The sequence below is a fragment of the Mesoplodon mirus genome, assembly GCF_964341445.2.
Source record: "Mesoplodon mirus genome assembly, chromosome: 7".
In the NCBI taxonomy this organism is placed as follows: Eukaryota; Metazoa; Chordata; class Mammalia; order Artiodactyla; family Ziphiidae; genus Mesoplodon; species Mesoplodon mirus.
In genome coordinates, this window is record NC_138983.1 from 52187985 (window position 1) to 52213028 (window position 25044).

At 37.7% G+C, this 25044-nt stretch overlaps 1 protein-coding gene across 4 annotated transcripts in view; it reads left to right on the top strand.

Moving 5' to 3' along the window:
- NARS2 (asparaginyl-tRNA synthetase 2, mitochondrial) overlaps nt 1-25044 on the top strand; it is a 141423-nt gene that overhangs the window by 100395 nt on the left and 15984 nt on the right. For 3 of the 4 annotated variants that reach the window (XM_082628864.1, XM_082628865.1, XM_082628866.1), the window contains 5 exons: nt 6106-6238; nt 10081-10179; nt 10279-10316; nt 17371-17437; nt 18900-19037. In XM_082628864.1, coding sequence (XP_082484990.1) covers nt 6106-6238; nt 10081-10179; nt 10279-10316; nt 17371-17437; nt 18900-19037 — 475 coding nt within the window. The remainder of the gene's footprint in view (nt 1-6105; nt 6239-10080; nt 10180-10278; nt 10317-17370; nt 17438-18899; nt 19038-25044) is intronic. The other variant, XM_082628867.1, reaches the window with a different exon arrangement.

Consider the following 25044-nt stretch of genomic DNA (forward strand, 5'->3'; position numbering starts at 1 on the left):
TCCTTTTCAAAGATGTACTTGTTGCCTACAGAGCAAAAACTAATATATGGGCAGTCTTTTCAAAAAACTGATTCTTTTATCTCCTAGTGCCTTCTGTGAAAAATTACTTCAGGGAATAGCAGAATTTTTTGCTTAGTAATTGATATTCTGTTTACCACCTTCCTCTTACTCCTCTATCCTCACCCCCATCCCAGTGCTGTTTCAAAGGTTCAGAGTTTGGGGATCAGCATATTTTATAGAAAATGAGTTAGTTATTTGACAAATTTTAATTGTCTAGTGTGTATCATGCACTGGGTTAAGAACTGAGGGTACTATAAAGAACCAAAAAATAGATAAGGTCACTCATGAAATTTACAGTCTAGTGAAAGAGATGGACATTAAACAAATAATTACATCTGTATATGTCATTTATTTTAATTTTAAGAGGCTCTGTGAACAGTAGTAGTACATGGTATTATTAAAGACCCTAATGGGAGGATTGACCTGGAAGGTTGGAAGAAGACTGAAGCCAGTGTGGGGTTCAGGGGAGGCATGAGTTCTGTTTGTGACAAGTGAAAGGACTAAATAGGCGGATGTATGCTTCTGGAGCTTAGAGAAGAAGTCTGGGCAGGAGATACAAATTTGTGAATTGTGTGCCAATAGGTAATTAATTGAAAATTAATTAATTGACTGAGGTGAGATCATTTAAGGAGAATGTATACAGTGAGAAAAGAGATTCTAGGACTACGGTTCAAAGAGTGCTAGTGTTTAATGAATAGCTAGTGTATGTAGAAGGAGACAGAGGTGGAGATCAGATAAACAGGAAAACTAGGAGAATACAGTGTTAAATATTCCAAGAGGAGAGAGTATTTCAAGGAGTATTAAATAAAATTCAGACTCTCTTTACCATGGCTTACAAGGAAGACCCTACGTGTTCTGATCCCTTCTAAACTCTTTGACCTCATCTCTTACCATTCGTCTTGCTGCTGGCCTACTTCTGTTCTTCAAACTTGTCAGGCTGTTTCCTACCTTAGGAGCTGTGTGCTTCGTATTCCCTTTGCTAAGTGTCCCTCCCCCAGTGCATATGCTCCTCAGAGAAGAGTAGCCAACCCTCCAGTCCCTTTAGCAGGATTGTTGTCAGACTCTGTCGAACTTTGAATCTCATTATACAATTAAGATTAAATTTTCTTGGACCTCAAATTCAGTTCTAAATCTAACATTAGGACATGTTAAAGAAAATTAATTTTGCAGAAATGTTTAGCAGTTGTGGTAAAGAAGAAATGTTTAGAGTTTACAGTGCATCCTCGCTAAGACATCTTGTTAAGAGTTGATGAATGGTGAGAGCTACATCTCTTTATAAACCCTTTCACCAAGTGTACTATTGCAAGATAGAGGAAAGGGGGAAAGCTGAAAAGGAGGTGTCTGGTGTCCACTCTGTTAGGCATGTAGAAACAATGAGTGACAAATATGTCACAGTATTGATAATCCAGTGGATACAAAGCAGTAGTAAAATAGATGATTGTTTTCTGGTTGATGGGAATACCATTTGACAAAGACTGTTTTAAAAGTGAGTTTAAAGTTGTCTGTGAGTTCACTTCAGTTCAATGAATGTTTTCCTGAACGACAGTAGGGAAGTGATAGGAGGTTGGGAGTGGGCGGCCTTAGGGAAAGTTGCTGATCCCCCTATGCTGAACGGTAAGTTCTTCCCCAGATAAAAAGGCAGTAATTCCTCTTTTCTTTCAAAATATAAAGATTAGCTCTTAAATTTCAGGGCCAGAAGGAATAAATGGCAAAGCAATCAGTGACTATTTTATAATAATCCACTTGCCAATTTAGGGCTTCATAAAACTCCACACAAGGGAGAAAGTGACCTTTGTAGAACCTTTTTTTGGTAACTTTACTTTTTATTTTTAAAAAGCCATTTTTGTAGCTATCTTAGCTGATGTGTGTTGAATGTACTTTTGTTATCTTAAACATCAACTCCAAGCTCATGGACTTTCCATATATAGCTTTCCTTTCTCCATAATTGGCACAAAAATGATTCTTAGTACTGAGTGTTTTCTTTTTCTGCTGGTCTCTTCTCACAGCAGTACTGGCCTTTCACCTGGTTTTGTATCTTATTTTAGTAAAGGCCTTGTTCTCGGATCTTATTTTAACTATTGCTTGGGCCAAGCCTTGATGCAAATTGCTTTCATGTGTGTGGAAGACTGAGTAAAAAGAAGAAATCAGCATAAATTAAAATAATAGTGATTTCACATGGACCTAGAAACAAACTTATTGTAAAAGATACTAGAGAATAATGCCAAACTGCCTGCACCTCCCACTCATGTAAGAATTTGAAGATCAGAAAGGCTAAATGTCTTGCTAAAGTTTACAAAATATTGATTAAAATTTATCTTCTCATTATTTGCATGAAAGCAACATATCCTAGGGAGCTATAATTTTAATACATAAAACAAATAAGCTATTCACAAGGAAGAGAAATATACCAAACTACTCGCCCTTGTTATCTTTGAGAAGGTGGGGAGCGCATATTACATATTTTTCTCTCTTATTTACTGGGTTTGTCCATGTTCAGTTATGAGCATCATTATTTTAATATCATAATGAAGGCTGTGATCATTAGAGTCAGAGCTAGACTTGAATCTGGCCTCTACCAATTGTTAGGCTATGACTCTGTGACTTTTGGAAAAGTTTCTTAACCTCTCTGAACTTCAGTTTCTTAGACTGAAAAATAGAAGTAACAATATATCCTTTACTGAGTTATATTAAAGGAGTTAACTGTAAGGTTCTCACACCTAATGCCTGGCCCACAAGGAGCACCTGCTAATGGTAGCCACTATCACTACTACTACTTTCATTACTGTATTATAGAACACTGGACGCTGACGTGGGGTGATCTTTATTGAATGATTTAAACATTTATCTGCTTAACAACTTGATGCTAAATTAGGCAATTGGTCAACATACCTTCCAGCTTATTTTATCTTTTTGTTAATTCAGAGAAAGCACCATGGCCATTGATTTTTATTTACTCTATTAGAATAATACTTAACTTTTGGGTACCACAATTAGAATCTAAGCCTTACTAAAATAAAAATCCTTGATCCTCTTCTATATTTTATACAAGAGAGTTTACCATGTATTGCTAGAGAAAATCATTAACCATTGTTAAATAAAAAATCCCTATTGTTAAACATCTTGGAGCTCCCTCCCTATCCATGTGAGAAGTAGGTGCCCTTGTGACTTGAATCTGTAGTTCCTTTTAGATACTGCTGTTTTCTCTGTATCTAGTACCTTAATACATATATAATGTGTCTCGTTTGAATAGCAATCCCATTGGCCTCCTTGTGTTTCAGGATGATAACTGCCCATTTCTTAGAAGTCTTCCTCAGAGCCTCCAAAGTAAATTCCACCTATGCCATGGAGTTTCTGTTTATGCCCTGGAAATTTTCAATAGAATATTTTTTGTTATTAGTGAACATCTGTATGTACAATTTCCTGTGATGCAGTGCCAGAAAAGAATGTCGTTTTATTTATTTAAATATACTGTTGCCAACCTACCTAGAGATTGCATAGTCATAGATTAGAAGCTCGAGGTCCTGTAATTTTTGAATTTATTGTTTGGGGCAGACCTAAATTGTTTGACCCATTTTTAGCTATTGAGTAACAGCCACAGTAAAATACATCTGAGTATTTTTCTGTACATTATTTGTAATGTTACTGTTTATAAGGATGTTGTGCTTTTCCAGTTTATAGCTGAAGAAGCCTGTCATCCTCATTATTATTCATTCAACTTGAGCACCTGTTTTATCTTAGGCACTGAAGTTGCAAAGATGAATAAAACATTATTCCTACTGCAGAAAATTTCATAGTTTATTGAGGGAGAAAGATACAAAATGCACAATTATATTTCTAAGTGATACAGTCTGTATAATAAATGTATAAACAAAGTGTTACAGTCATAGAAAGGAGGGAACAATAAATTTGCGGGTATATGGTAAGGTTACAAAGAGAAAGTGACATTTAAGTCAAGTCTTGAAGGATGGATGGGAATTTGCCATTTGGAGAGAGAGGAACAAAGGACGGGCACTACAGAGAGGGGACAGCCAATGAAAAAGCCTAAAGGCCTGCGGGGCATGTAAGGAGAGTATCCTCAGTGTGCTGGAGAAAAGGCTTTGTGAAGGAAAGTCCAGTCAAAGTTAGGAGTTTGAATTTTAACCTTTGAGTAGGGGAGAACCATTGAAGATTTTTAAATTACGGCTGATATAATCAGATTTGAGTTTGAAAACTTACAGTAGTTTGGGACTGGAGGAAGAAAGGCAGGTGGCAGACACAAGAGTTGACACTAAGACAATATTTGCGGAAATAAAGAAGAGTCTCTAGATCTGCAAGAGTTTTCCTAGGTATAAACAATATAATTCTGTGATCAATATGATAGGGAAGTGTGTGGGTGGTGAGGGAGGGATGGGGATCTGGCTTGGGTGGTGAGGTGGGTTAACTGAGATTAACAGAGCTGGGGAAAATTGTACTGTTCATTATTTTGTTTTTGCTTGTTTTGGGGAGCAAGGCAAGAGTTTTCATTTTGGACAAGGTAAGGTCAGTGTTTTTAGGAACATTCTAGTAGGCGAGTCTGGATCTGAATCTTGGGAGAGAGGTTATCATAGTAATATTTTGAATTCTTACGGTTTGTTTTTCCATTAAAAACTAAGATTCTCGGAGGTTAACTGATCATGGTCTCAGAAAGGTGGCTGTAGAACCAAAACATAAATTCCTAAGCTTCTTACCAACTAGGCCTTAACTGAAATGGCCTTTGAAAGAAAATATAAATCTCATGATTTCCACTGTAATTGTTTTACTGTTTAATTTCCCAGAGTATCTTTACTTAAAAAAACAACAACAACAAAAAAAACTGGTATGTATATCTACAATCCGTTTTCTGTACTGTTTTCTGATCTTGATATTATTTGACTGATGATAAATGAAGAGTGTTGAGGATAACAGCTAAGGAGCCCCAAACCTCTTATTTTGTTCTAGCAAAACCTTAAAATTCAAAGATTACTTGGTCCTCGGGACTCCCCTGGTGGCGCAGTGGTTAAGAATCCGCCTGCTGATGCAGGGGACACGGGTTTGATCCCTGGTCCGGGAAGATCCCATAAGCTGCAGAGCATCTAAGCCCGTGCGCCACAACTACTGAGCCCAAATGGCACAACTCCTGAAGCCTGCGGGCCTAGAGCCCATGCTCGGCAACGAGAGAAGCCACTGCAATGAGAAGCCCACACGCTGCAATGAAGAGTAGCCCCAGCTCACTGCAACTAGAGAAAACCCATGCACAACAACCAAGACCCAACCAGCCAAAAATAAATAAATTAAATAAATAAATTTAAAGAAAGGGCGGGGGGACTTCCCTGGTGGCACAGTGGTTGAGAGTCCGCCTGCCAATGCAGGGGACATGGGTTCGTGCCCCAGTCTGGGAGGATCCCACATGCCACGGAGCGGCTGGGCCCGTGAGCCACGGCCGTTGAGCCTGTGCATCCGGAGCCTGTGCTCCGCAACGGGAGAGGCCACAACAGTGAGAGGCCCGCATACCACAAAAAAAAAAAAACAACTCCTAGGTGGGCGTAAAGGACTTGAGTAGGCCTAACAAGGCAAATCACCATACATATCTGATATTTTTTTTTCATATATTTAGAAAATGATTGGCTTGCCTTATCCACATGAAATTCTGGTTTTAACTGTTACTATCTAGATTCTCTGCGTGGCTTCTTGGGCTGTGGTATTTTTCCTTTACTTTGTTCTCAATTGCTGTGAAATGTACTTGCCTGCTGTTTAAGGCAGCTGCAGTAGAGTGCATCCAGAAGTGGTTATAATTCTATATTTAGTAAGCCATAGGGTTTGTAAAGCATTTGCAAATTCCTTTGGAATAAAATGGTTTCTATAAATGTAACATTTTTAATGAAACTATTATAATCACCCATTAAAGAAATGTAGCAGCTAATATGTGTGGATTTGTGGACAAGACAGAGGCGCAGAACTTTTTTTTTTCTTAAGAGCTTACTGAATATTTTACATACTTAAAATTAATCATGTGAGTCCTATTTTTACACTGTTAATCTTGAATTGCAGAGCTTTTACTCAAGTGTTTACCTTTGGTCCAACATTCCGAGCAGAGAATTCTCAGAGCCGGAGACACCTGGCAGAGTTTTATATGGTAGAAGCAGAGATTTCTTTTCTTGAGAGCCTTCAAGATCTCATGCAGGTAGGTACTCAAGTTTTAAAATAGTTTCTAAATATCAGGCGTCTGTGACATTAAAATGCTTCTGTATACATTGTTACCTCCGACATCTGTGCCTTACGGGTGTTCTTAGAATGAAGAAGATGGAGAACTAATTAATTTAATAAACATCTACTGAATGCTGTTAGTGTAATAGTTTTTAAAGTACAGGAGTCAAACAGATTTTAAGTTCATGTCCAGGCTCTGCCATTAGCTTTGTTATGATGTTACCTAACCTTAGTGACCTTTAGCTTCCTCAGCTATAAAATGAGAATAATAGCAGCTATTTCATTAGGTTATTGTGAGAAGTAAATGAAAGATTATGTATGTGTAATGTAAAGCATCTAGTATGGGATCTGGCACAAAGCAGGCTTAGTAAATAGTAGCTCTTGATATTTGCTAAGCAAATAAACAAAACGTCTTTATAGTTAGAGAAACATGTCTATAGCTGTAGTATTAGAAAGCATCCACAGGAGCTGTCAGAGCTCTGGGACAGGGATGAAGCTGGAGATATAGTCAAGAGTCAGCTCATGAAAGAAAGACTGTATTTAAATGCCATGCTGAGGAGTTTGAACTTAATCCAAAAGATAAAGGAGAAAGTTCTCAGCTGGGAAAGGCCATGGTCAGAGTTATATTTTAGAAGTATCTCTCTAGCAGCATTATGAAAATTGATTTAGAGGGAGATAAAAATAGGGGTGGGAGCCTTTTCAGGAGGCTGTGGCCGTAAATCCATATAGAGCACACAAGTCTGGAGATGGATGGACCAGGATTTGATTCTTAGCTCCATCACTTACTGGCTATGTGACCTAAGACATGGGACTTAATTTCTCTGAGCCTCAGTTTTCTTATCTATAAAATGGGAATAATAATTCCTATTTCATAGGTTAATTCATAGGATTAGACAGATAATATATATAAGGTACTTAGCATAGTTCATGACACTTAGTAAGTACCCAGAATGTGTTAACTGTTGTTACGAATTCTCTATCCACTACCATTTTGGTTAATATCTTAGTTTGGAATTCTAATTACAGGATGTTTATTTTAGCAATTTTCATCAACTCTTACTTCTTGCATTCTACTCTTATTTACCCAGTAAATGACCCAATTCCACTTAAAACAGAAATACCATGTATACTCCCAAATAGAATGGAGTCACAATTTTATTATCCTGTCTTAGGTTGGATTTCCTAGTAAATAAACCCTAAAGCAGAGATTTGTGTGCAGGTATTACTGGGGAATGATCTCAAGAGAAATATCTGTGAGGAAAGGAAGAAAGTAGCATTGGGCAGAGAAACAAGTTAAACTGTGATGCATTTACAAACAGATACCTTAGCCAATTCCGTGAGAAACTTGGGAGCTAGAATGGTCTTTCATAGTTGTCCCATAGGAGGGCAAGTGCCTCCTCCTGTGAGCCAGTCATTGGATGAGGGCTAGCTTGGGAAGGGGTGTAACCTTGGGTAAGGCAGTCCTCCTGGCCTGAGCAGTTCCTGAAGAGGGGCCCAACTATGTACCATCAGCAGCTACTGTTCCTAGCGGATAAAGATCTTGGTCCTGAAGGGATGTTGTGGCCACACAACACAGTGTCCACTTGCATATACCCCTTTAACATCTCCCACTGATTTCTCTAGACCAGTGTCCCCCAGGGGATATTTTCGGTGTCCCTACTAGGGAGTGGGTGGGGGAGTAGGGAAGATGGGTTGCTACTGGCATCTAGTGGGTAAAGGCTAGGGATGTTGTTCAGTATCCTGCAATGCACAGCCCCCTCCCCACCAGTGAAGAATTATCTGGCCAAAAATGTCAATAGGAACACTGTTGAGTTAATCCCTTTCTAGATTTAGGGATTCAGAATCTGAGCCTCACCGAGTCAGTAAAATTCTTTAATCAGCTTTCAGTTTGAGCTCACCACCGAATTCTTTATTATTCTTTCACTCAGGCAATGAGAGTATTGTAAAGAATGGAACCACACGTTTTACCTCCTATTTCTGCCTTGTACCTGTCTCCGCTGCCCAATGTAATACCAGAGGGAAAGATTATAAAGATAATACATAGATTGTTAGAATTTATTAAATATTATAATCTTTGCTCTATAATTATGTATTCTATAACTAAGTAATTCTTTTATTTGGTACTCCACTGAGTGGTACTCAAGGCATACACTATTGAATAGTTTAATTAATTGGAATATAAACTTTTTCCTAAAGACAGAAGAAAAAGTTATATTCTTCCCCAAAATAAACTCCTGCTTCTCTCAGTTTTCTCCCTTTGATAAATTGAATTCTGTGGAAATTATTATCTTGATGAAGAGCAGTCTCTTAAATATTAAATCAGAATATTATAACAGGATATTTTCCTCTTACGAGGTATAAGCAATTAAATATTATTAGTGCCATTGAGAAATATATATTTAAAAACATGAGGGTTATGTTAACCCTTCAGTTAAGTTTCTGTTTTATTATAAATATATTTATGGAGTGTAGTCTGAAAGTCAAGGTTAGAAAAGCCAGTGATATCCTTCTTCAAATGGAAATGTTCTGCCCATGAAAGACACTGCTTTAACAGCCCCAGTTGTTGAAGTCTTCATCTTACCGATTGTGTATTGTGTCCCTCAACAATGCAAGCATACTATCCAATCTACCTGTTCTTTTTTCCTCTCAATATACATCGACTTTTTGCAGTGATTGAGGGATATAACGCTTCATAAATCATTCAGTTACTTAGTGATTTCTTTATCTCACTGCTAGATTGAAGGTGGTTATAGCCTCAAGGCAAAACATCTTTAGCCTCCTTTTGCTCTTCTTTCATCAAGTTATTCCTTACTTCTCTACAAAATATATGTATAATATAAAAATGCAAAGTATATATAAAAAGAAATAAAAAATATATATGTACATAAATCTATCTGGTTGTCACTTGATAATTAAGTTCTTTCCTATATCTGACCATGTTAAATTACTCAGATGCTTATGCCCCACTATGTTTCCAGTGTTGATAGGGTATCCAGTGATTCAGAGAGGAAAGGAAGATACCTGCCTGTGGGGCAGCCTGGTCTTAATTCATATATGTGTCTTTATGAGGACACATCTGGAAATCACAATATGATTTCATTGACATCAAAACAAAAATTTTAGTTTGGATTAAAAATATTTTAGAAATATTTTCCATTCCAGTCACTTTTTTCTTCTGAGAACAAGTTTTTCCCATGAGACTTTTATGGACACCCCTGGTAGAATGAATTCTTAAACACTGATTTGTGTCATTACTTTATACGGTAGCAAAGCAAAAATGTATGTATTTAGATGTAGCTAGATCTCATTGCTTCTCTAATCTTAAAGTTTACTTTCATTTACCAATGACTGAATGAAGCACTTTTCAAAACGTTCCACTCTTCACAACTGATGTTTGTTGTGTGCTTCTCTGAGCTGGGCACTAAGCTAAGTCTTATACATGGATTATCTCATATAATTCTCAAAACCATCCTGTAAGCTGGGTACTGTTAACTGTCCTGACTCTACAAGTGAATATACGGAAATTTAGAGAGGCATCAGTTTGTTTTAGCTGTTCATTTGACAGCCCACTTCAATACCAGTATTGAAACTGTTAACAGAAGGTTCAGACATTGTTCTTTTTTTTTTAACCTTCTCTGAGAAGTTGTGATGCCCCCTCTAATCAATCTGGAAACTGAATTAACTTGCTGTCGTATATTCAGGAAGTAAGAGGCCTAATGGATTTATAGCCATTGAAACCTGGAGAGCAGTCCTTACAGGGCCTTAAACAGGTTTTTCATGAAGCTTACATGTCAGGCAATTCTGTATCATTTCTCTTAGGTTATGGAGGGCCTCTTCAAGACTACAACAATGACAGTTCTCTCAAATTGTCCTGAAGATGTTGAACTCTGTCACAAATTCATAGCTCCTGGACAAAAGGTAATTAGCTTTGTGGATGAAGCCCTTTAAATATGTTAATTACATGTAAGGAATATAATTACATTTAATAAATTTTCTTTTTTCTCTTTTCTTACCAAGGACAGATTAGAACATATGCTAAAAAACAACTTTCTAATGTAAGTAGATATTATACTTTCTCTGAACTTTATTCATAATTTATCATCGTATTTATCACACTGTATTAAATTTTTTTGTTTGTATATCTGCTTATCACACTCCCTAGACTCAAAGAAAACCCGTATTTTAATTATTTTTATAGCTGTTATGTCTGGTTCATAGTTGATAATCAGTGTTTCATGAATAAATAAATGAATAAATCATAGCAAGATAATGTTCATAGTAATTATTAACTATATTCCTACAATTCAGACTAATTCTTTAGTAATCAAAATCTGGCTTGATTAAAAAACATGCTTTTAAGATAGATTCATGTAATGTCTCCCCCTCTGTTTTTCTCTTATTTCAGTCTTCTTTTTCTTTACCTTCACTTGCTAAAATCTGAAAATATATTCTGAATTGTCTTTTTAGCCACTATTTTAAAACCTAAAGATCTGTGTTTTAAATATAGCACATACATTATTGCTTCATTTCCATTATAATCCTGTTCAAGTAGAACTTGATATTGGACTGGTTGTTTATTCAACCAACCATATTAATCAGATAGGCTGTTCTTTTCACAGTTTATTATGAAACATACTTGATATGGAAAAAACAACAAGCAACTTCTTATATGCAGTACAAATAATTCATATAAGACTCAGTATTCAGGGCATTTACAATGTGTAGAGGAAGTAAGTTTGATAATCTGAAGAAAAGAAAATTGTCTCTGAACATAAGTTAGTATCATTTTTCCCTTGCTATGGTAAGTTTAGGAAGTTTTTCTTCTAAGAGAATAAAGAATTCAACCTGTCCTTGAGAAGGGGAATAAGAAAAACGTGGCAGACTTAACTGAGCTGAGAATATCAGGTATCAGCCTAGACCTTCAGGCTACCAGTTAAAAATGATGAGTCATTGAGCCTGACCCAATAACAAGGCAGCAGCTGTGGGATCAGAAAAGGAGGAAATAGGAGCCCTGTGATAGAGCATCGAAGGGCAATGAAGTACAAGTGAAGGCTTTTGAGACTTTTCCTTTCACTTAAATGTATATTGAATGTTTACTATGTGCCAGGCATTGTCCTAAAATCTAAAAACTGTTTAAAAACAGTGGAAAAAGCAGATAAAATTCCATGCCTTCACTGAGCTTATATGTCTGGTGGAGGTAATAATAGCCAAGAGACAAGATAAATAAGTGAAACATATAGTCTGTGAAAATGAGTGATACTTATGGGGAAAGAAACCAGAGAAGAGAAAGAAGATAAGACAAAAGAAGAATGAGGAGGTAGAAATTTTAGATAGCATGGCAGGGAAGATCTCACTGAGATGATTTTTGAGTAAAGATCTCAAGAAAGTAAAGTAAGAGAACTAGTTATATGGGTAAGTGGGAAAATAATATTCCAGGCAGAGGGAATAACAAGTACAAAGACCCTGAAGTTGGAACATGTCAGGTTCAAGTAATAGTGAAGAGTGATTAAGGGAAGAGGATACGAAGATAAAGTAAGAAAGGATGAGGGAGGTGGGGAAATCAGGTGGGGCCTTGTAGGGCACTGTGAAGAGTTTGGATTTTTACTTGGGTGAGGTGGGGAAGCTATTGAAGGGTTCTGTGCAGAGATCTGACAAGATCTTAATTGGATTTAATAGGATCGCTCTGGCTGTCTGTTGAGAATTGGCTGTAGTAGGACAAGAGTGAGAGCAGCAAAGCAAGTAGGAGATTGTTACAGTCACCTAGGTGCAAGTAGATGGTGGTTTGAACCTTGTGTAAGTCAGGGTTCTCCAGAAAAACAAGACCAACACGATGTGTGCATATAAAGATTTATTTTAAGGAATTAGTTCACACAATTGTAGAGGCTGGGCAAGTTAAAAATCTGTTGCAGTGGTCCAGCAGGCTGGAGACTCAAGGAAGAGCCAAATCAAAGGCAGTCTGCTGGCAGATTCCTTCTTTCTTGGAGGAGGCCAGTCTTTGTTCTAGCAAGGCCTTCAACTGGTTGGATGTTGTTATGGAGGGTAATCTTTACTCAGGATCCACTGATTTAAATGTTAACCTTATCCAAAAAAACACCATCTCAGAAATATCCTGAATGATTGACCAAATATCTGAGTACTGTAGCCCAGCCAACTTGATACATAAAATTAACTATCACAGACCAGGGTGGTAACAATGGAGGTAGGGGAAATTGTCCTATTCTGGATATATTTTAAAGATACAGCAAACAGGATTTACTGAGAGTGAAAAAGAGAGAGAAGGAGAGTTAAGAGTGTCTTCAAGGCTTTTGACTTACACAGCTGTAGAAATGGAGTTGCTATTAACAGAGATGGGGGAAGCCATAGAGTAGTGGGGGGGTGTGGAGAGAGAGGGGTGATATCAGGCTCATCATCGTGAGGTGACATACTAAGATTGAGATACTTTTCAGACATCCAGTTGTAGATGTTGGGTAGGCAGTTTGAGTGTATGGGCCTGGAGTCTACAGGAGAGTTATGGACATAAGCATATTGATAAAAGTTGTAATTAAGTAGGTAAGGAAAGAAGTAAGTTAGGCATCCCAAGGAATCTGTACTGGTAACAGAAAACTAGGGAGATCTTAAGAGAAGTTATCCAACTTCTATCTAATGAATAAGATCTAAGAGGGGGGGAAAATATCCACCATTTATTGAATATTTACTATGTGCCAGACAGCGATAAACTTTAAATACATTGTATTTCATTTTATCTTCACAACAACTCTGTGAGTAGTTATTGTTGCCCTTCTGTAGATGAAGAATCAACTCAAAAGATATTAGGCGAGTAAAAGATGAAGTGGGGATTCAAACTCATGGTCATCTGATTTCAAAGCTCATGCTTTCAACCAGTGTACTTCATATATCTGAAAGGGCACTGAAGTTAATGCTAGAGTACTTGTAGCTCCCCCACTATCTTTATGACCCTTAGGTATCATCTCACTGTTGTGCTTCAGAATCCATGTCTGTAAAATACTGAGGATGGGAACATGGGCTGTGCCATATCAGTCATTGCTATCACCATCATCCATTCCACACAGCACGAATCATAGTTGTGGATTAAATTTATATGTGTGATTTTTTTTTTTTTGGTGTTGTCACCTCTGCATGGTCAGAGGCTTGTTTGTTTTACTTATGCACTGAGTATAGTGAACTATGTTTCAGAGGACCTGGATTCTAGTCCTGGCTCTACCACTTATTAGCCATTAATGAGTGAATTCATATTTTTCAACAAATATTTATTGACTACCTTCTATGAGTTAGGCACTGTGCTAGTCATTGAGGATTCAGTAGTGAAAATAGGCATGGATTAGTCCTTTTATGGAGTTTAGCATCTAGAGAAAAAGATGAAGAGTTAAATATTTGCATGAATAATTATTTAATTACAACTACGAATTTGACTAATAGTAAATCTTTAACCTTTCTGAGCTTCAGTTTTCTCATCTGTGAAGTGATAACTTGTCTGTCTTATTTTGTTGAAATGTTCAAATGCTGCTTAAGCAATATGTCAAAGACTAGATAACATGAAAACCCTCCTGCTACAAAACATCTAAAAATGCTAGTTAAAATATTATTAAATTCTTTTAAATGCATTGTTGAGTCCACTAGAATATATGAGAAGTTCCAGGAGCTAGAAACAGAGGGGACTGTACACCAGAGGGTGTACATAAATTACATGATGCTGAAGATTCTCAGGGTGGAGGGCACCAGAGATGGAGGGGGTTTGTAGACTTTGAAACCAGAGATTTTAAAAGCCATGAGAGAATATGAGAGTAGACCTAAACACGATGAATTAGAACCAAGATGCACCCCGAAATACACATACATACATGTGCACACCCACGCGCAAGATACCATATGACTTGTATTCTTTTGAATAGATTTCAGTGTTCTTGAGTACTTGTTATAATTGTTTTATTTGAAAGTATATTATTTAAAGGACTTGTGTAGTCTTTGAATTTAGCCTTTATCTAGCAGAAATAGAACACACTTATTTTACATTTCCTTTATAGTATTAAGGCTTTAAAAATATAGAGTACTTACCTTTTTATTTGCTCTTCATTTATTTGTGTGAATTTGAGGCAAAGAATGCTAATAATAATCTCTGTAACTTAGCAGTTGTACTCCAACAGTTTCAGAATAATTTTCTTCATTCAACAACAGAAAATTTGAAATACGAAGGTAGTTTGATGTTGTATCATGCAATATCACAGTGTCTTCTCCTTTCCTCAAAGCACTTTGGAAATAGTTTCTGGGAAGGAGAAGAAATATTATTCCCTGTACATACCAAGAAAAGTTAGTAGAGAGTTGATGAAGGCCATTAAGGATATCCAGTGTCAGAGCTGTAATTTGAACTTGAAAGTTCTGCCTCAACTTAAGGTATGGGAGGAGTGTGGGGCAGAACATCTAGAATAACAAGAGATATTTAGACATGAGAGGCCTTTTTTTCTTAATAGTGTAACTGTAATGCATCAATGATACAAAATTCTAGTGCTTCCCATTTTGACTGCTCTTATATTTCTCAGTATAATGAGTAGATCATATCAGGTAATGATGGAATAGAACAATAGAATTTCTAAGCAGACAAGAGCTTAATATAGCCCAGTCTCCTTATTTTATAAGTACAGATACTTAATTTTTTAATGTTTGTATTTTTAGAGTTTTGTATAAAATACAAAAATTTATAAAATGCTTTCATTGAGGTGAAGTGATTTACATAGTTACTAAGTGGTAGAGTCAAAGGGAGAACCCAGAGCCCATTATCTTTTATTTTGATAGAACATATGAAACTCCAAGTGGTTTAGGCATTATCTCAGCAGTTAAAAGTTTAGACTCTGGAGTCAGCACATCAAGGTTTACTTCGATTTTTGGCAAGTTATTGATCCTCTCTAAGCTTCAGTTTCCCTTCTGTAAAATGCTCATTTAAAAATTATTACTACTATCAACACCAACACCATTCTTACCTTAGAAATTATCTGTTATTTAATACTAGATTTTAGTTTGAATAGAATTTCCATCTTATAAAAAACCTGTCACTCAAAACATAGCTTTGGGGCTTCCCTGATGGCGCAGTGGTTGAACGTCCGCCTGCCGATGCAGGGGGCAGGGGTTCGTGCCCCGGTCCGGGAAGATCCCACATGCAGCGGAGCGGCTGGGCCCGTGAGTCATGGCCGCTGAGCCTGCGCGTCTGGAGCCTGTGTTCCGCAACGGGAGAGGCCCCAACAGTGAGAGGCCCGCATACCGCAAAAAAAAAAAAAAAAAAAAAAAAAAAAAACATAGCTTTGGGGGCTTTATTTGTACTCTCTGACACAACTCTTTCCAGTTAGTTATTATAGATGTGAACTTCATTTTTGCTTCAGAGAATAAGTTTGTTAGGTTATTTTTTAACTCAGAGTCCTTCAGAAAGTTTGTATATTTTTGCTTTTAATCATGCAGAATACTGTTGCAGAGGACATAGAGAAACTGACATTTTCATATACTATTGGTGGGCATAAATTGGAATAACCCTGTAAAAGGGGAACAATATCTTTGGTGGTGTCTTTCAAAATTATGAAAACTGCAAATGCAAATACTCTTGAATCCAACAATTCCATTTTTCTCATGTGCAAAATCAATATGAGCATAAATTAGGCATATGTAGTCATGATTTATAATAGCAAAAGATTGGAAACAGCTGAAATATCCATCGATAGATGACTGGTTAAACTAGTTAGGATACATCCACAAAGTGGAATGTTATGTAATAGCTCAAAAAGTGAAGAAGTTCTTCATATACTGGTATGTAAAGATCTGCAAGGTATATTATTGAGTAAGAAAAGGTGTAAAAGAGTGTGTATGATATGTATGCTATGGCTGCCATCTATAAAAAGGGGGAGATTGAGTATTAATATTTGCTTATAGATGCATAAAACCCTCTGGAAGGATACACAAGAAACCAATAACAGTAATTGTGTGTGAGGAGAGGAACTAGGTCGCTATGGGACAGGGATGGAAGAAAGATGTATACTCTTTTATTCACCTTGATTTTTTTTAAAAAACTATGTGCATATATCACCTATCCAAACTGTTAAAACAAATTCTTGGTTTGGCTTGCGTTAGGCATGATGCATTGTTTCTTACTGAGGTAACCAAAAATGATATTTTTCCTAAACAGTCGTACAATACTAGAATATATTACAAAAGCCTTACGATGGCCTGAAAGAGTTCATAGGATCTGACCTCTGACTACCTTTCCAATCTTAATTTTCTGGCATTCTTCTCCTTGTTCAATATGCTTCCGTTACACTGAATTTTTTGTTCCTTGAATGAGCCAAACTGTTCCTCACTTCAGGCTTTTGTACTCACTGTTCCTTTTACCTGGAATACTTTCCCTTAGGTATTTATATGTCTCATTTCCTGACTTCATGCAGGTTTCTGTTCAAATGTCACCAATTCAGCGAGGCCTTTCTTGACCATCTTATCTAAAATAACACCCCCAAATACCTTCTGTCTTTTTATCTTGCCTTGTTTTTCTTCATAGCACCAATAGCTCCCTGGCTTATTTCTGTTTATTTGTTTATCTTTCTTACCCCCATTGTGCGTGTAGACACACACACACGCACACACACACACACGGATAGCGACTCCTTAAAGGCAGGGGCTTTGTTTTTATTTACTGTATCTCCAGCGCCTAGAATGATACCTAGCACATAGTGAGTGCTCAGTATATGTTGGATGAATGAATGACAGCTTTAGGGAGAGAGTTTTGCTCTTTCAGCCTCAGTATTTCACACCTTTTAGGGCGTTAGCGTAACATGAATTCAGAGACAATCTTTATTTGCTTCAGTGACTCGCTTCTCTGTGTGCACTGCACGTGGATCAGGAGTGGGATCGTTGAACGGCCATTTCTCTTCATGCTGATCAGACCCTCATAGGTCAACCTTAAGTCCTGATTACTCAATAATCATTTTTACAATCATTTAATACTCAAATATGATCTCAAAGACTGTATGAGAAGAGCTCTTTCACAGTTTTCAGATGCACTAGTTAACAACAGCCATTGTATTAACCTTTCTCTGCTTTTACCCTGTTTCTCTCCAGCATTTCTTATACTGAGGCAGTGGAGATCTTAAAGCAGGCATCCCAGAACTTCACCTTCACTCCAGAGGTAGTATTTATATATATATATATATATGTATGTATGTATGTATGAAAATATGTTTCTCATATTTATCTGATTTCATTAAGAATCCTTTAAAATAACCTTATTTCTCTTACTAGCAGTGTATATGTAGTATTTGCCTATCTGTACATTGGCTTTTTTTGATGTTTGCCTAACCTCATTGAAATATTTAGAATGAAAAATAATTTTGAAGTAGAATCATATTATTTGGAATAGCAGTGACAAAAGGGTTATAAAGAAGTTTCCCAAGTTTAGGAAGATGAAATTCTGTAGAAAGAATGGTAATCATAGAATATCAGTGTAGAAATCAACTAGTTCAGTGTTTCCCAAAGTACATTCTGAATGACATTAACAGTTGACAGAAGAGGTTATGTGATCAAATAAGTTTAGGCAACACATTAAACAGGTTCTTTTTCCGTTGAACTTTATAGAGGCTTCTGATTTGTGATCTACTTTGAAAAACACTGAGTTTTATGTGTTTTTATTTTTTCCCAGAACTCCTTTATTTTATGGGTAAGGATATAGGTCTGGAAAAGCCACATGATTTATCAGTGGACATGCACATAATGTTAGAAGCAAGTCTCCTCATTCCTATGCCAGTGCTTCTTTCCTATAGTTAAGATATTGCCAGACAAGTGGGAATAGTAAGATAATGTTAAGAATGTAATACCTTTGTCTTCACACTATTTCTTACACCAGCTCCATTCCCAGTTAAGTCAGATGCTCTCTTTAAGTTACGAGTGCCTTGTGCTTGTTATGTTTATAATCAGCTGACTTCTTTGTATAATTTTTTGTTTAATGTTTGTCTCCCATCCTAGAAGCTTCATGAACTCAGGGATTTTGTTTTTCTTACCAGTTTCCAGTACCTAGCATGGTACTTGGGGTTTAATAGGCACATTAGTATTTGCTGAATAAATAGATGAACAGTGTTATTAAATATTCATCAGAGAGCATCTGATATATTAGTTGACTCTTATCAAAAAAAAAAGAAAGTCACTGGGAGAAGCCATCTAGCCAGAGATAGACTCAGTATTAAGAATATTATCTTTCATCATTTAATTTCCTGAAACTTAGGGACAGTAACTGTACAAGAAGCTCTTGGCAATATTAATAAAAATTATGATTCTGAATCAGCTTTTATACACTATGGAAAGCATACTGTGTTTTACTACAGATGATATTTATCTGCTTAATGCTGTTCCCTGAGCTGGGCACAGAAAGCGTAGTGTTTACTAGTTTCAGCTTTCATCATTCCAGGCCTTTGGATGCTCTTGTTAACACATCTCTCTCTAGTTTATTTATCTGTGTAACCTCAGCAGACAGCTCCACACATCCCTGATCCTCAGGGAGAAGAAGCCCTTGGCACTGATACAGGTTATTTTTAGGTCCTGCATTGTATATTTCAGCTCTGTCTTCTCCTTTGGTAATTTTTTTTTTCTCATTACAGTGGGGTGCTGATCTACACACTGAACATGAAAAGTACCTGGTGAAGCACTGTGGCGACATACCAGTCTTTGTCATTAATTATCCATTAGCACTCAAGCCCTTCTACATGAGGGATAATGAAGACAGCCCTCAGCACACAGTAAGAAAAGACATTAAATAACTTGGGGTTAGTCATCTCAGAGTCTGCGGTTTTTCCCTTGATTTAATTTCATTTATCCTTTGGTATATTTTCTTAAATTATATCATTCACTCTTTATATCTCTTAAAATGATAACATTTCTCAAAGGCACCTCTAAAAATGTGTTCCCAAAGAAGATCCCAATGTTCTATAAGCATACTCCCTCATTTCTATCGTAGGGTGTCCTTCTCAGTTAAGCAGATGCAAATGGAAGTGTGTTTTGTTTTTGTTTTTGGGGGGGGGGGTTGTTTTTTTATATCTGCGGTACGTGGGCCTCTCACTGTTTTGGCCTCTCCCGTTGCAGAGCACAGGCTCTGGACGCGCAGGTTCAGTGGCCATGGCTCATGGGCCCAGCTGCTCCACGGCATGTGGGATCTTCCCGGACCGGGGCACGAACCCGTGTCCCCTGCATCGGCAGGCAGACTCTCAACCACTGCGCCACCAGGGAAGCCCTGTTTTGTTTTTTTTAATTACTGAGAGCCCTAGAGCGCTGTAGAGCAATGTTCCCGGTCTCCTATCAAATACTGATTAGGAGACTGCAGTGCAGGGGAGATGTTGGGCAAGAGATAATAGTAGTGGCATGATCGGGCAAAGGAAGAGCTAGCTTGGAACAGCAGGCAGCCGAGAGTACTTTGGATATCAAATAGAAGTAGTGAGGGGAAGGCTATGGAGGGATCGAAGAGGTCTGGGTGGATTCTCCACTTGGTCAGTCCTCTTCCGACCGTCTCTTCTCTCTCTGCCTGTCTTGTCTCTGTCTGTCTCTGTCTGCTCTCTTTAGCCTTTCTTGTCCTCTGTTCTTTCTTTACCGCTCAACTACAGTTGGTTTTTATTCTTCTTGTTTCCTTTTTCCTTTTTTTCTTTTTTGTCTCTTCTCTCCTTCACAAAATTGGCAGTAAGATAGAATAAGAATATATTTGACTCTTTAAATATGTATTGGATAGTTATATATTTAATACCATTAATTGTAAAAGTCTGTGAGACAAATATATTATGTTTATCTCAAAAAAGGTCCCAAACCTAAACTTTGCCATCTTGTACTTTTCACTTGCCTCTAGATAAACACCAGTAGGAAAATGTAGATCAGGACCTACCAGTAAATTAAATGACCTCGTCTTAGTGTATAAGGTTATCTCTTTGAATGTATTTCCTGTCTTTTCTCAGATTACAGTGTTACCAAAACAATATTAGGGGACTTCCCTGGTGGTCCAGTGGTTTAGACTCACGCTTCCACTGCAGGGAGCCACGGGTTCAGCCCCAGGTCAGGAAACTAAGATGCCACATGCCACACAGCATGGCCGAAAAACAACAACAACGACAATATTAGCCACCAGTTAGTACGAGGTAAACACTCTCATCTCATCTCTAAGTCGCAAAACAGCCTTGACAAGAAACTCATTGTTTCTCCCATTTTACATATAGAAAACTGGGGTGCAAAGAGACCAGTTACATTTCCCAAGGCTACATGGGTGGTAAGCGACAGAGCTCATATTGAAACCTGATTCCCTCTGGCTCTGAAGTCTGTGTTCTCTTCCACTCTATCACTCTGCCTCAAAATCACAGATATAAAATTACATTTTAGCCACCGATTTTATGCATCCCCACCTTTCACACCAGCATTATCCAAAACCAATGAGCAACACAATTGATTTATGATTCTTACTTCCTCTTTTCCCTACCAACCCTCTGGTATAATCGATTATGAGAAATGAATAGGCCCACAGGTTAGCAGCAAAAAAATGAGAGTGAATAGGGAGTAGATTATCCAATCTTAGATAATTCAATATTGAGCCTACATCACAAAACAGAGGCCTGTGTCTGTATCTCTTGGCTTTTTTATCACTCCACCCTATCCCACTTCCACCTCCCTACCCCAGCACACATACACCATGTATTCCTCTCATAATTTCCCAAAGTAGAACACCTTTCAGTCATTCAGTTTTGCACTTTTTAAAAATAGTCTGGGGCTTCCCTGGTGGCACAGTGGTTGAGTCCGCCTGCCAAGGCAGGGGTCACAGGTTCGTGCCCCGGCCCCGGAAGATCCCACATGCTGCGGAGCAGCTAGGCCCGTGAGCCATGGCCACTGAGCCTGCATGTCCGGAGCCTGTGCTCCTCAGCAAGAGAGGCCACAACAGTGAGAGGCCCATGTACCGCAAAAAAAAAAAAAAAAAAAAAAAATTGCTTAAAGCAGTTCTAAGAGGGAAGTTTGTAGCAATACAATCCTACCTTGAGAAACAGGAAACATCTCAAATCAACAACCTAACCTTACACCTAAAGCAATTAGAGAAAGAAGAACAAACAAAACCCCAAAGTTAGCAGAAAGAAAGAAATCATAAAGATCAGATCAGAAATAAATGAAAAAGAAATGAAGGAAGCGATAGCAAAGATCAATAAAAGTAAAAGCTGGTTCTTTGAGAAGATAAACAAAATTCATAAACCATTAGCCAGACTCATCAAGAAAAGAAGGGAGAAGACTCAAATCAATAGAATTAGAAATGAAAAAGGAGAAGTAACAACTGACTCTTCAGGAATACAAAAGATCATAAGAGATTACTACAAGCAAGTATATGCCAATAAAATGGACAACCTGGAAGAACTAGACAAATTCTTAGAAATGCACAACCTTCTGAGACTGAACCAGGAAGAAATAGAAAATATGAACAGACCAATCACAAGCACTGAAATTGAAACTGTGATTAAAAATCTTCCAATAAACAAAAGCCCAGGACCAGATGGCTTCATAGGTGAATTCTATCAAACATTTAGAGAAGAGCTAACACCTAACCTTCTCAAACTCTTCCAAAATATAGCAGAGGGAGGAACACTCCCAAACTCATTCTATGAGGCCACCATCACCCTGATACCAAAACCAGACAAAGATGTCACAAAGAAAGAAAACTATAGGCCAATATCACTGATGAACATAGATGCAAAAATCCTCAACAAAATACTAGCAAACAGAATCCAACAGCACATTAAAAGAATCATACACCATGATCAAGTGGGGTTTACCCCAGGAATGCAAGGATTCTTCAATATATGCCAATAAATCAATGTGATGCACCATATTAAAACTTGAAGGATAAAAACCATATGATCATCTCAATAGATGCAGAAAAAGCTTTTGACAAAATTCAACACCCATGTATGATAAAAACCCTCCAGAAAGTAGGCATAGAGGGAACCTACCTCAACATAATAAAGGCCATATATGACAAACCCACAGCAAACATCGTCCTCAATGGTGAAAAACTGAAACCATTTTCACTAAGATCAGGAACAAGACAAGGTTGCCCACTCTCACCACTATTATTCAACCTAGTTTTGGAAGTTTTAGCCACAGCAATCAGAGAAGAAAAAGAAATAAAAGGAATCGAAATTGGAAAAGAAGAAGTAAAGCTGTCACTGTTTGCAGATGACATGATACTCCACATAGAGAATCCTAAAGACGCTACCAGAAGACTACTAGAGCTAATCAATGAATTTGGTAAAGTAGCAGGATACAAAATTAATGCACAGAAATCTCTTGTATTCCTATACACTAATGACGAAAAATCTGAAAGTGAAATTAAGGAAACACTCCCATTTACCACTGCAACAAAAAGAATAAAATATCTAGGAATAAACCTACCTAAGGAGACAAAAGACCTGTATGAAGAAAATTACAAGACAGTGATGAAAGAAATTAAAGATGATACAAGTAGATGGAAGGATATACCATGTTCTTGGATTGGAAGATCAACAGCGTGAAAGTGACTCTACTACCCAAAGCAATCTACAGATTCAATGCAATCCCTATCAACCTACCAGTGGCATTTTTCACAGAACTAGAACCAAAAATTTCACAATTTGTATGGAAACACAAAAGACCCCGAATAGCCAAAGCAATCTTGAGAAAGAAAAACAGAGCTGGAGGAATCAGGCTCCCTGACTTCAGACTATACTACAAAGCTACAGTAATGAAGACAGTATGGTACTGGCACAAAAACAGACATATAGATCAATGGAACAGGATAGAAAGCCCAGAGATAAACCCACGCACATATGGTCACCTTATCTTTGATAAAGGAGGCAAGAATATACAATGGAGAAAAGACAGCCTCTTCAGTAAGTGTTGCTGGGAAAACTGGACAGCTACATGTAAAAGAATGAAATTAGAACACTCCCTAACACCATACACAAAAATACACTCAAAATGGATTAAAGACCTAAATTTAAGGGCAGACACTATCAAACTCTTAGAGGAAATATAGGCAGAACACTCTGACATAAATCACAGCAAGATCCTTTTTGACCCACCTCCTAGAGAAATGGGAATAAAAACAAAAATAAACAAATGGGACCTAATGAAACTTAAAAACTTTTGCACAGCAAAGGAAACCATAAACAAGACGAAAAGACAACCCTCATAATGGGAGAAATTATTTGCAGATGAAGCACCTGACAAAAAGATTAATCTCCAAATTTTACAAGCAGCTTATGCAGCTCAATATCAAACAACCCAATCCAAAAATGGGCAGAAGACCTAAACAGACGTTTCTCCAAAGAAGATACACAGATTGCCAACAAACACATGAAAGAATGCTCAACATCATTAATCATTAGAGAAATGCAAATCAAAACTACAGTGAGATATCATCTCACACCGGTCAGAATCATCAAAAAATCTAGAAACAATAAATGCTGGAGAGGGTGTGGAGAAAAGGGAACACTCTTTTTTTTTTTTTTTTTTTTTTTTTCTTTTTGCGGTATGCGGGCCTCTCACTGTTGTGGCCTCTCCCGTTGCGGAGCACAGGCTCCGGATGCGCAGGCCCAGCGGCCATGGCTCACGGGCCCAGCCGCTCCGCGGCATATGGGATCCTCCCAGACCGGGGCACGAACCCGTATCCCCTGCATCGGCAGGCGGACTCTCAACCACTGCGCCACCAGGGAGGCCCAAAGAGAACACTCTTGCACTGTTGGTGGGAATGTAAATTGATACAGCCACTATGGAGAACAGTATGGCGGTTCCTTAAAAAACTAAGAAGAGAACTACCATACGACCCAGCAATCCCACTACTGGGTATATACCCTGAGAAAACCATAATTCAAGAACAGTCATGTACCAAAATGTTCACTGCAGCTCTATTTACAATAGCCAGGACATGGAAGCAACCTAAGTGTCCATCGACAGATGAATGGATAAAGAAGATGTGGCACATATATACAATGGAATATTACTCAGCCATAAAAAGAAACGAAATTGAGTTATTTGTAGTGAGGTGGATGGACCTAGAGTCTGTCATACAGAGTGAAATAAGTCAGAAAGAGAAAAACAAATACTGTATGCTAACATGTATATATGGAATCTAAAAAAAAAGAAAAAAATGGTCATGAAGAACCTAGGGGCAAGACAGGAATAAAGACGCAGACCTACTAGAGAATGTACTTGAGGACACGGGGAGGGGGAAGGGTAAACTGGGACAAAGTGAGAGAGTGGCAGGGATATATATACACTACCAAATGTAAAATAGATAGCTAGTGGGAAGCAGCCACATAGCACAGGGAGATCAGCTCGGTGTTTTGTGACCACTTAGAGGGGTGGGATAGGGAGGGTGGGAGGGAGGGAGACGCAAGAGGGAAGAGATACGGGGATATATATATATATGTATATGTATAACTGGTTCACTTTGTTATAAAGCAGAAACTAACACACCATTGTAAAGCAGTTATACTCCAATAAAGATGTTAAAAAAACACACTCTGGTTAAGGCTTTCCTTCTCTGTGAAGACTTCCCTAGGTTACGCAGTCACCTTGAGCCTTCCTTTATTCTAGATTTCTATAGTATTTAAAGAATTAGTAAAACTGGTTGCATTGATCTATTTTTTGTAGTCTCTGTATAAGTTTTGCTTTCTCACATGAGGTTCTTTTTCAGGATGGTGAATGTTTTATAACCACCACAGTATATACCACTCATTCCTCATCCCTCTA